At 34.3% G+C, this 12,811-nt stretch overlaps 1 protein-coding gene across 19 annotated transcripts in view; it reads right to left on the bottom strand.

Annotated features, from left to right (window-relative positions):
- IKKepsilon (I-kappaB kinase epsilon) overlaps positions 1 to 12,811 on the bottom strand; it is a 54,532-nt gene that overhangs the window by 28,226 nt on the left and 13,495 nt on the right. For 18 of the 19 annotated variants that reach the window (XM_067105864.1, XM_067105850.1, XM_067105862.1 and 15 more), the window contains 5 exons: positions 7,679 to 7,789; positions 6,892 to 7,032; positions 2,614 to 2,743; positions 2,094 to 2,275; positions 502 to 583 (listed from right to left, as the gene is read on the bottom strand). In XM_067105864.1, the coding sequence (XP_066961965.1) occupies positions 502 to 583; positions 2,094 to 2,275; positions 2,614 to 2,743; positions 6,892 to 7,032; positions 7,679 to 7,774 (631 nt within the window). In that variant the 5' untranslated portion in view covers positions 7,775 to 7,789. Of the gene's footprint in view, positions 1 to 501; positions 584 to 2,093; positions 2,276 to 2,613; positions 2,744 to 6,891; positions 7,033 to 7,678; positions 7,790 to 12,523; positions 12,575 to 12,811 lie in introns of those variants that run through there. The other variant, XM_067105851.1, reaches the window with a different exon arrangement.

The following is a 12,811-nucleotide window of genomic DNA, read 5'->3' as shown; positions in this document are numbered from 1 at the left end:
AAAAACGATAAAATATTCTCTTGTGTACTGTTATATATGTGATAATCATAGAGTCAACAAAACTTGTAATGAAGTATGATACAGTAAATCAGAGAAATAAAAAAATATAAGGGACGATCTTTTTTTTTATACATAGGATGATAATGGATCAATATAATAGTACACTATACTGTATATGGATTCTGTATTTAAAATAACATTTTATTGATATTTTGCTGGTTTGTGATTGGAGGATTTTAATTTAGCATTTTATTGAAATTTTGCTGTTTACAATAATATTAATACTTGGAAACTAGTAAACAAATGTATTTTGTCATGAAAATAAAATGAGAATACAGTAATTAGTGAATATTGCTCTACGAAGAAATACAAGAATTAGTGAATTTTCTGCAATATATTTGGAGACAAGTTCCACAAAAAAATCAGCGATTAACTGAAGGTGCGACTGCTGATCCACAATCTAGCAGGACCCACTGTACACTCCTGAAGATATAAACTTACCTATTGACCATAAATCTACACGAGCACCAAAAGTCTTGCCAACTGGCTTCCGCAGAACTGCCCTTTCGTACATGTCAGGATGCTATGAGAGGTAAAAAAAAAATGTGTATAAAAGCATACTTTAAAAACATAAGCCTAGCAAATAGAATAGCTTCCTAACTTTCAATGGAATTTTGTTATGAATTTAAGAATAATTCAAACTTTGTTTTTACATGATTCTAGTAAAGTCACTATAATTCCTGACAACAAAATTACCTTAATACAGGAATAAAAGACAAGACACTGATCACTCTATCCCCAGATGCACTGCTGTGCTTACTACTCTATTTATTCTCTTAAATTTCTTCCTATTAACCTGTCTAAGTTCTTTAAAGATTATCTCACTCCAATTAGCATTTAAAATTTAAGAACAAATCCTTCAGGTAAACCCTCTAAGAGTAGAAATGTGATTCAGCTTTCACAAACTTGTAATGACAGCATTCACACAAAGGCATTCCACACTCTGGAAGCTTGCTTAGCATGCTAATGGTCATCTTATTTGCTCTTTACTGTTTATGTACATATCAGAGATAACATACACTGACAATCACATTTTCTCTACAGCTGACCCTCACAAGACTTTCAAATAATCTTGCAGTCAGTATTGATGGCTCTTTGGTAGCTAAATAAAAGACAAGTTCATTCGAGGAAATAAGATGAACTCTCTCATGGTAAGGCATTTGAAACTAAGTGCTATACCACATATATTCACATTCTCCTGCAATAAAACCATAACAGTTTAATTTTGGGAAAAATTTTTGCAATTTTGGAATTAGTGCTAACTTTGAACACTTCATGAGGAAAACTATTGTTCTGTTCATGTATTTTCATTAGGAGCACAATATACCTCACTTACTATTAATATTATTCTTATAATCAAGTAGTTTAAACAGACCACAGAGTTAAAACACTCAAGGCTTACAGGGTTGGCCAACTATTTAAAATAAACTTGCCATTCAGAGGAAAATGAAATTAAGGAATGGTTTGAAACAGATACAGTATCTGATATGGCAGTACTTTATATTTTTATATTATTGATACTATTAAGTAACTCAATGACACTTCTGACTGACACTGCTATTCACATGAGGACTTTTTGAAGCATTTGTTTTTTTATCGAATCTAAAAAAGAAAAAGATTAAAAAAAATAGATCGAATCTTAAAAAGAAAAAGATAAAAAAATTGACCGACATGTGAGTAGGGGAATTTCTTTTATGAACCTTAAAAATCGAACAAGGTAAAAAAAAAAGTAAAAAAACAAGACAGCCATGAGAGTAGAGGTCAAATGAACAGACAAGTAAAAGGAAGAAAACAATGAAGACAAGACCAAAGAGCATCTACAGTAAACAGTACAAGGCAGGCATTAAGTGATATTCCCTACAGGGGCCATTTACAATATGAGGTACTTTGCTCAAGTAGTATAGTGGATATTGTATTTGTTAATCTAACCCAATCAATTAGAATTAATATATAACAATTTGTAATACAATTCCTTAGCCAATTGCAAAATCCAGGAAAGATAAAATACCAGTAAAAATGTTCACAAGCCTTACCAAGTATTCTTCAGTTCCATATAGTGACATGAATTGTTGGTCATCTTGCAGCTCGCGTGCTGCTCCAAAATCAGTTAGCTTATAAATGGTTGATCCATCAACATCAGTGAATTTCATGATGTTACCAGGCTTCAAGTCACGATGTACTAGACTATTATCCCGAAGGTGTTTCATTCCAGCCGCTGAAACCAAAATAGTGAACTCTTTTAAAAAAAGTGACCTCTTACCAAACCCTTTGAGCACAGAAAGTAAATATTTCTTCAATCAAATCTTCCAATATAAATGCTACTTTACCAAACTGTTTGATATAGTTACACACATTCAACAAAAACTTTTAAGAAAATTATTCAAAATTTTTATTTTACAATAAAAAACTCTTCTGCTATGGTTTTTAACATTTAGATTCAACATTACTACTTCTCTTAATGAAATCTGTTTCTAAACTAAAACAATAATAAGTAATAGCAATTGGCTTATCTTTAAATATAATCAGGTAACAAAATATCTTATTTTGCTGTACCTAAATGTGACAGGACTAGAATGAACTCTCCTTCTTCAAGGCCATGACTATTTTCTGGGTCATCTAAAATGTTGAAGAGAGATCCACCTGTGCATAGTTCCATAACAATCACCTTCCCTCGACCTTCTTGCTGTTTGTACAGAAAAAATTTAAATAAATGAAAAACTAAAATTAGAAATCTTTCGTAAATACAAGCTCCTTTACAGTTCACAGTGTAACCAGTTGTTAATAGATCATCAACTCTGAGAGAAAGTTTGCACAACTTTTCCAAGCAACTTTCCTATGACTAGAGGGATCCCTTTACCATCCTGTCATCACACATTATTCTCATGCTCAGCAAAGTGAATCAATCGTAGCAGCTACAGTCAGCTGGATGGGATAATGGCCCACCACAAAACAAGTAATTTTTGTTTATATAAAATCATCATAATACTATAAACCACAATCCAGCTGAGCAAATCTTAGTACAATTACAGTTCGTGCAACCATAAACATCAGAATGTAGTACCAAATTCAAAATTCTCAAGACAATATTTCATGTTTACAATAGCAAAAGCAAGTTGAAAACCAGGCAACCTCAGGCAGTGAAAATGAAAAAGCATGGGAAAATAGCTTGATGAAGAACATAAGTACAGTACAGGAGTGCTCAAAATGAAACTTATAAGAGGTTACTGTATCTTATGAATGCTAAATAAAAATATTTAAGCATATATTTGGCATTGTTCGTCTGTCCTTATCAGACATCTGGGCAAAGGTAAAACCAAGAGGGCTTGTAATTTGTATGAATATACATCTGCAGCTCTCAAATATGGGATATCATGAATCACTCACAAGCTACTAAATAAATATAATTACTTAACAAATAAACAGATTCACTACAAACATTTTCTAAAAGTGACATTCTTATAATAAAAAAGTTTTATATACACTTACCAAGCACAGGCAGTCCCCAGTTATTAGCAGGGTTCTGTACTGACAGCGTGACGATAACCAAAAATCAACGATTTTCAGTGCTTATCGGCACCAAAAAGCGCCGAATATCGCTGATTTTCAGTTATCAGTGCCAATAAGCGGAAATTGGCAATTTTTGGCGCTGAAAAGTGCCAATTTTCGTTGCTAGACAAGCCCCATAAAACCAGATTGCTAATAACTGAGCCCACCGATAACTGGGAACTGCCTGTAATTAGATAGGTATAGGTTCCACTTTAATGGCAGCTTAGATTCAAAATTTCATGGGCAGCACTTCAATATAGTTTGTGTAGGTGATCAGCCCATCCCACTAAAAGAATACTGGAACGACCTAGCAAACAATTCTCATTTGTTTTTATGCCTTATGTCAATTAGAGGGGAGGAGGGTTGGCTCCGATTCTGTAATTACTTGGTAAGTATATATAAAACTTTATTTTATCATAAAAATGTCATTTTAAGTATATATAAAACTTTATCATAAAAATGTCATTTTTATATAAGTAACTTAACAAGTAATTACATAGCTGAGTCCCACATTGACAGGAGGTGGGATAAATGGACATAGTATTCTACTCCAAAAACATTAGGTAATGTAATGAATTTGAAATAGATTAGTTGCTAGCACTGAATACAATGACTGTCGTTCCTTATTAGTTAAGAGAGACTGCAGTATAAAACTGCAACTGGTTGACAGTCAACTTAACCTGTAGTGGCGCGGCGGTAGAGCCAAGGGTCGCCTCTACTTAAGCAGGAGCTTTATAGCGAAGGAGTACTCCAATGGCTACCAAAGCATCAGTGGAAGTTATGCAGCTAAGGAGTTATCCAACAGCTAGCAAAGCTTTAATAGGCACCCTTGCCCTGGGTGCCGTACCAAAGTAAAAAACAACCAGATACACTGTCACCTACAATGAAATAACACCACAACTCATCCACTGAGAGTGGTGGGTGCTCCAGGTACTTTGTACCTCCTGGCTCCTAAAAGCACCCGAGAATTACTTTTAAGGCAAAACTATTATCTACGACTCCCTAGTATATTTATGCGCCATAAAACAATTCATAAATTGAAAAGGTTATAGTCTAATGAAAAGCCTAACATAAACCAATTATTTTACAATAGTGTCTAGACCAATTACTTTATGATGGAGTGTCATAACACTTGAGAATTACTTTTAAAAACAAAATCATTATTGGCGGCTCGCTAGTAGTTTATAGCTGGAAAACAGTTCATAAATTGCCAAGGCTATGGCCTAATGAAAACGCGTAACATACAATTTACTTTTCTCATGGAATGTAGTAACATCCGAGTTTAAGGCAAAACTATTATCGGTGCTGCCAGAAACCTAACCGGTAAACAAACCATCAATGCAAATGGCATCGTTTACCAGAGGCTAGATGATGACTGAATCAACGTAAAATAAAATAAGAAAAAATAATCCTGAAAGATTTCAACTTGAAGGCTACAATATACGTGTTCCGATGGCTGATTTAAAGAATCCTCCATCGGAATCCAGTAAAATAACCAGAAGATAATAATAAAAGCTACCGCCAGACCACGTGTTGCCATCACGGACAAGAAACAAATGAGAAATTGTTTGCCAGGTTGTTCCAATATTCCGTTAGTGGAACAGGCTGATCACCTACACAAACTATATTGAAGCGCTACCCTCAAAATTTTGAATCAAAGCTGCCGTTAAAGTGGAAACTATAACTATGTAAATACTTGGTAAGTTACTTATATAAAAATTAGTCTTAATACTATTAAATTTTAAAGGTACCTTTTTCAAGGCTCTAGCAACACACTTTTAATGAAAACTGAAGTTAATTTGCTATTTACACCTACGAATTTTATAATAATTGTCCTGTTTTTTGTACAGTAATTTAAGAAATAGAACAGTCAAGAGTATGGTGCACAACTAACATTCATGACTGATTTTTTGTCAAAGCTATGTTGGCTATACTCCTATGACTATACATACTCGCAAAAGTAGTGAGTATCTCTACAACAATTTTTATCTGTTCTACACAGAATCTCTACCTACAACATGAGAGGTTCTTAGTTAAGGTTATTCAATCATTTTAAACCTGACCAAAGAAAACTTATAGATAATGAGAAATGAAGAATGAAATTTGCAAACATTAGAATCTAATTTGAGTAGCCTTGCCTAAAAAATAGCCATGTTTACCAATCTTTGCATGTTTAGCAAGCCCCTCCCTAGTGAAAACCCCTGGTCTAATAGAACTTGTTTACATTTTCTTTGCATAAACTGCATTTAACATACACACCCAATGAACATGCATAAAAAGACACACAGCAAATCACATTTTACAATAACACTTACATCCCTCAACAATATAGATTGCATTTTGAGAAAGAGAGAGAATGTGGACACAAGAACACATTAAACTAGCCTCACATATACTGTATTAATTACACTGTGTCATGCTATCCGGTGATCACATCTTGTTTAAGTTTGTAATGTGTGAAAAATTTTTTCCAACAAAAACACACCAAAGGTGCTCACCATAAATAAACACACATCAAATGCATGTACAAAATGACAATGATATTTTTAAGAATTAGATAGGAATTTTTGTCAGACATCACCTGTAAGTCTGTTTCCCCAAATGTAAGCATTACCTATGGGAGTATAAGACTGTACTAGCTTTCTAAACCTTTTTAGTTAGGAATAAATTTTACTATAAAATCTGTTCTTCAAATCTGACAACTTTAGTTACCTGACAAATATTGATTATATATATATGCTGTAATTTTAATATCAAATTCTTATAGCACATATTACAAAAACACAGAACTGTATATGTAGGTTAGAATAATTCACCTATGCTCACAAGCCACAGACTACATAAAGACACACTAATCCATTCATTTGTCTACTTTACTGTCCTTTTAATATAAATGAATTAGATATTCCTTATAGTACATTTAAAACTGTAATGCAATACTGCTTTCCTGAAGCTGGAACCCTGAAGAGGAAATTTAGGCACTTTTCATTTTCATTTACCCTAGCTCACCACCAACTACCACCACTTCAAATTTTCTTCTTTGTAGCTAGGTCAACACTTCACTGGTAGGTATCACATAAGCATAAGAAAATACAGTAAAAGAGTACTTTAGATTAAAAAAATTCTGAAAATACATTGTATTCAAGAAAAAATTCATTCCATTCACATTAAAATGGGGAAAAGCTTGAAAATGTACTGTAGCAACATTTCTTTTGTAATATATTTTATAAGAAACAGATATAAATAACAAAAGAATCTTCTTAGAATTCAAACAAACAAACTTACCTCCTCTTCAATAGCAAGGAGTTTAACAATGTTTTCATGATTCACTTTTTTAAGAACTTCAAATTCCCGCATCTGCACTTCATGTGGACGCATATGTGACAACTGGTTGAAGGTTTTAACTGCAACTGGTTCACCGGTGTGCTGTTAACATAATAGCAATGAGGCAAAACAAGAAAATCTAACAACATGGTAATAGTAACAAAAATAATACTTGACCTTAGCTACACCATACAGTATTGGCCATTACAGGTAAAAATATCCTAAATGATACGGTGAAAGTAATTTGCATTGTACTTTCTATAAGAAAGACTATAAACTTCCTGAAATGCTATATTTGGGTGACTAACATTGAGCTTTTTCAGATGGGAGGGAGGGGTCCCAATATTTCTGTGGCAAATGACAGTGATCAATTACGAACATAGAAATGCTTTTCTTATACTGCTTGCTGTTGAAGTATTTTTCAAGATATAAAACTGGTTTTGGTGCCCTTTGAAGCTGAATACCTGTACTATATTATAACATGTTAAAAACGAATCCAACAAAGGGTCAACATGACATGAAGTTTGCCCAAAAATTTTGGATATTGATGTTATTTTATGTCCTAGGATTTCTGATGGATGGTAATAGGACAGTACCAGCTGACATAACTGGAGTATCAAAGTGTTAATAATATAAAGTTTAAAATACCATGATATAATCTTTTAGGGTATCTATAACTATGTTACCATTAACTCTAAATTACTAAAATTAAATAAAATTATATGGAAAAAAAGCTTCTAAATCTTACTCGGTTGACACCCTGGAAAACTGCTCCGGTGGCCCCCTTCCCCAGGACAGATGTTGTACACCATACATAGTTGGCAGATCCCCGAAGGAATGACATTCCTGTTACACTCACCTGTAACACAGGAAACTTTAAAGCTAAAAGAAAAATGAGAACAATCTTCAATAAAGATATCTTTAATGTCACAACCAACTGACTATCAAGTTTGGATGCGAACCTGCAAGCTTCCAAATCAAAGACTGCTTTTATATAGTTTATTTACCAATTACAAGCAAAGTTCATAGAAAACCCACCTTTAACAGAACACCCATACAGCCAAATTAATCACTTCAGGATGTACACCTCTCCTACAATATTGAGATTTAAGGATTCTAATTTCCCTACTGTAAGAAAACTCAGTACTAGAAATTTTGTACATTAAAGTTACACTTCATAAACGAATTGAATTTAATATGGAATTTACACCAAAGGCCAAGCACTGGGACCTATGATGTCATTCAGCACTGAAGTGGAAATTGACAGTAAAAGGTTTTACAGGTGTATCAGGAGGAAAACCTCACAGTTGCACTATGAAACAATTGTTAGAAGAGGGTGGAAAGTAAGATGGAAGAAAGAGAATATGAAAGGAGTTACAGTAATAGGAACGAAAAGGGTTACAGCTAGGGGCCGAAGGGACGCTGCAAAGAACCTTAAGTAATGCCTACAGTGCACCGCATGAGATGCACTGATGGCACTACTCCCCTACGGAACACTCCATAAATGAAATAAGAAAATGCAGGTTTAATAAAGCAGTTAGAATACAGAACTAAAATATTAACAAAAAACAAAAGTTTTGCAAGCTGAGCACTTGAGTGCCATTTAAAGCATTCAGGCTCAGATACTGGGAAACGAACAAGCATTTCAAGCTCATTATGATAAATTTACAAGGGTATTAATCAGCAGGAGTAAGAACTGAAACAATATGCTCAAATATCCAGAATAAACACTCAAAATATTTGTTTGAAAATCCTAAATGAAACCTTCTTTAGTTGTGCCATTACCATATCCTGTATATTTCTTAAGCCCGAACATTATTGCAGTTCAAAGCAAGAACGAAATTCAAGATTTTTAAAACTTTAAAAACAAAACAAGGACATATATTTTACAGCATGACCACCTCCCTTTCACATGTAAAGTATATAAGTATTGTACTTCCAAATTTCTGATACAACTGGTGAGGCAGTGTCAAAAAAAGCCAGCCAGCCTAAAAATGTCAACTGAATATGATTTATAGGGTAAGGGGTCAGATTTGTGTAAAATATGGGCTTGTATACCATACACAGGCAGGAAACATCATTAGTATTGTACCTACACAATCTCCATATGTTTTTGTTTCACTAGAAATAAAAAATACTGAGGGAAAGGTAAATTTAGAGGTCTTTCTAGAGCGAACAAAAGGATAACAAGCCCACAGATTTATGATGCAGTATTCACGAGCTGTGACAAGAACAAAAAAAAGTTTGCCTACTCAAAGGCTGGTATGTCAAAAAAGTTTGCCTACTCAAAGGCTGGTATGTCTAAGTTCAGATTTCATGTGGATAAAATTCAAAATTAACGCCTAACCTTAAACAGCACAGTACGTACAACCAAGATTCTGGTTCCTGGAACTTGTAACATGTAAGACATCCTGAAGTTAGCACTGAATATTTTTTGCTAAGCTCACATAAATGACCAATAATTTACTCCCTGACTATACAAAGGGTTATATAAAGTAAAATTCATAACAAATATTGGCGAGACAACTTAGAAATGAATAAGATACATTTATACTTTCTGAAGACAAAAGTAACCAAGCCATGAGATCAATAAAGATGAAGTAAAGGATTGGGAGAGAGAGATAAGTGGCTGATTCCAGTGTACTGGCATCATAACAATAATTCATAGCACACTTTTTAAAAATTAATACAATATAATAACATTTTCCACCATATTTTTCTTACCATAAAACATAGACAAATATTCAATTACCAGAATGATTTCAGATCATACAATTCTCGTGTAAACTTGAAATTTCTAGAAAATATAAAAATACTAATAATATTTTTCAACCTGTTAGACAAGCTACAGCTGCTTTATAAAACCTTCCTGATGGACAGCCTAGGAACTGGGATATTTACCCACTTCACCTGGGCACTAGCATTCTATCGTGCTTTTCTGTTTTTCCACAATGAAGGATAACAAAAATTATATAAATATTTTTTGAAGGTGTAGCACATAAATTTCACTGTGATTCCTTTCCTCATGTCCTTAAATAGAGGGTTTTACCAAGGAATTTTCTCCTGTGTCCTAACAGAGGAGAGTTCTCATAATGGTTTCATTTAGATCCTCACACAAGATGGATATGGTGCATTAGCCAAGGAGAGCTAGTCACAAAAAGGCTCATAGGATACTGAAAATTTGATTTTTCTGTGTAACTTGTCAAAATTTTTCTCAGAAAATATAATTCAGTCAATACCATAGCTTACAAATGCTTTTACACTCATACTTAAAAGGTAAAATATTTTACATTTAAGCAGTTATCACCTGAGTTTTTGGCACACATGCCACCCATCAAGTGGGATTGGGGATAAGGAGCAACTACCATGTAAGACAATGATTTATGTTCTAGAGAATATAAACGCTTCTTTAAAAAAAAAAAATTCCATTCATATGACTTGTTTAATATCTACTTGGGTGACTAATGAGACCATAATGAGAAGAGTACAGTACTTTACTAGATGGTCATGCAACCATCCATCTCCAAAATACAATTGTTATAAATTAAATACAGGGGATCTTTCCCATCTCACTTTCTTACTGTTAAAAGTTAAAAGGGGCAGACAATACATAGTTCTTGGTGGAAGATGTAGTGCACCAAAGGTCACAAGTGCATAGACATAGCAATGAAAAGAGAGCTGAGAAACAAACATCCTGTTAACATGTGAAGAGCACTGATCTCACCTGATGCTCTCCACTAAACATTTTTCCATAGGAAAGGATGGTAGAAGGCTGTCCGAATATGGAATTTAGGCCTAAGGCCAAGTGCTGGGACCTAGGAGGTCACTCAGCACTGAAAAGAAAATTGACAGTAAGAAGGTTTGAAAGATGTAACTGGAAGAAAACCTCGCAGCTGCACTACGAAACAACTGTTTGAGGGTGGAAAGTCAGATGGAAGAAAAAAATATGAATGGAGGTACGGTAAAAGGAATGAGGAACACTGCAAAGACCCTTAAGTAATGCCTACAGTACACCACGGAAGGTGAACTGACAGCAATACCCCTCTACGGATGAGGGCTGTCAGTGGCAGGAAGAACAAGAGAAAAAACATATACAGTGGAGACGAAGTACCTGTGTCTGTAACATACTGTACCATGGTGAGAGTGACGGTAATTATTGGCTGCACATGCTTCTTTCCCAAAGAAGCATGTGGTCTTCACAATGAGCTGAGGAGATAGAGGGAGAGGTAAAGAAAAGACAAATTTTAAAAGGTCATTCTGAAGAGCAGCAATGTATATGGCAACAGCAAAAGAACACAGCTCTTTAGCCTCTTACTAGGTATAATACATAAGACCTGAATATATCATGTTTGTATCTTATTAAGATGAGACTGGTCCAACAACATGGAAGGACTGAGTAGGAGAAGGAGAGGAGGAAAATAAGATGGGTAGCAAGGGATTCAAATTCAAGTTGTCTTATGAATAAAGGAATCTTAATCCTCATACCCAAACATAACCTCCTTTCAATCTGACCACCTATTATAGGTCTACCTGCACTCACATTTCAATCACTTGGCCATGTATCAAGAAGAAATTGAGTACAGTTAATATACAGTTCTGCTATATAGTCTTACCTCTACAACTTCAACACACTTGATGAGTATCAATGTCAACAAGAGAATATCACTAAAGCAGGTTCTTTGTTCTGCCCACAAATCTTGACAAAGACACAGCACAATTCAAAATATGACATAAAAGCACTAATCATCATCTTATCAACATTTTTAGCATATGCCAGACTATATTTTCCCTTTAAGGGGTTGGGCACTTTAGAGTGCTTTAGTTCCCATTTGATCTCAATTTACATGTTAGACTACATTTTCCCTTTAAGGGGTTAGGCACTTTAAAGGGCTGACATTCCCATTTGGTCTCAATTTACATCTAAGTGATTTTCTGAACCTTTCTACTAGTCTTCATCATGTTACTTTTATGGCTATTCCTACTCAGGCTAAATGTTCTTAATCTATATAATTTTGATCTTTCACTCTAATAAGCAAAAAAAATTTAGCATTCTGTGGTCAAACCTTTTCAAACTCTCCACTCTCTTTGTCTCAACTGCATAGATGCATCATAAATTTTTACTTTTTACTAGTGGGATTCTATTTACCAGAGGTCAAGAAATATCTAATCTTTCCACTTCATCTGGGATGTTTTATAATTTTACCTAGTATCCTCTAAATACTTGCTTCACAGACCAGTGGGACCCCAAGATAAAATAAATGTTTTAGCTCTTCTACGGCTGGTCCTTCTACCTTAACATGCCCTCCTCTTCCCTAAATACATTGTACTGATGAAGAGAAAATGAGTTTTATGATGATGGTACTACAGTTATAAGAGGGGAAAAAACAACGAATTACGTGCATTGACATAATGGCTGCACCAAGACTGTGGCATCTGGCTGTCAAAGAAAAATATACAAAAGGAAAAACAAGGGCATTACAGGAACAAATCACACTCCAGTCAATTGCAATATGAAAAACAGAATTTGTATGGAAAAAGGCAACTAACTAGGAATGGCCTTGTAAAGATAATATCACTTGGGATTAAAACCTACCTGATAATATGCAGATAAGATAGTCCTCACCTTCATGAAACTGCCAAAGTTATCTACTTAAAGAAAATAAGAATTGTCTGCCCTAGGAAATACTATAACAAGATCTACTAAGTTATGGTTTGTAATTGTTTCAACATGTATCTTCACATCATGCAGCTTCCTAGTTTACCCTGACTTTGCATCTGAATTTTGAAATGTTTATGTATGAATGGATTCAGTATTAAAGTTTGTCCTGCTTCTTATGAGTAAAGTTTGAAGCAATATATCCAATTCTGCTGTTGTTTCTTT

Source organism: Macrobrachium rosenbergii, chromosome 6 (genome assembly GCF_040412425.1).
Source record: "Macrobrachium rosenbergii isolate ZJJX-2024 chromosome 6, ASM4041242v1, whole genome shotgun sequence".
In the NCBI taxonomy this organism is placed as follows: Eukaryota; Metazoa; Arthropoda; class Malacostraca; order Decapoda; family Palaemonidae; genus Macrobrachium; species Macrobrachium rosenbergii.
This window is presented reverse-complemented; position numbering and strand designations above follow the sequence as displayed.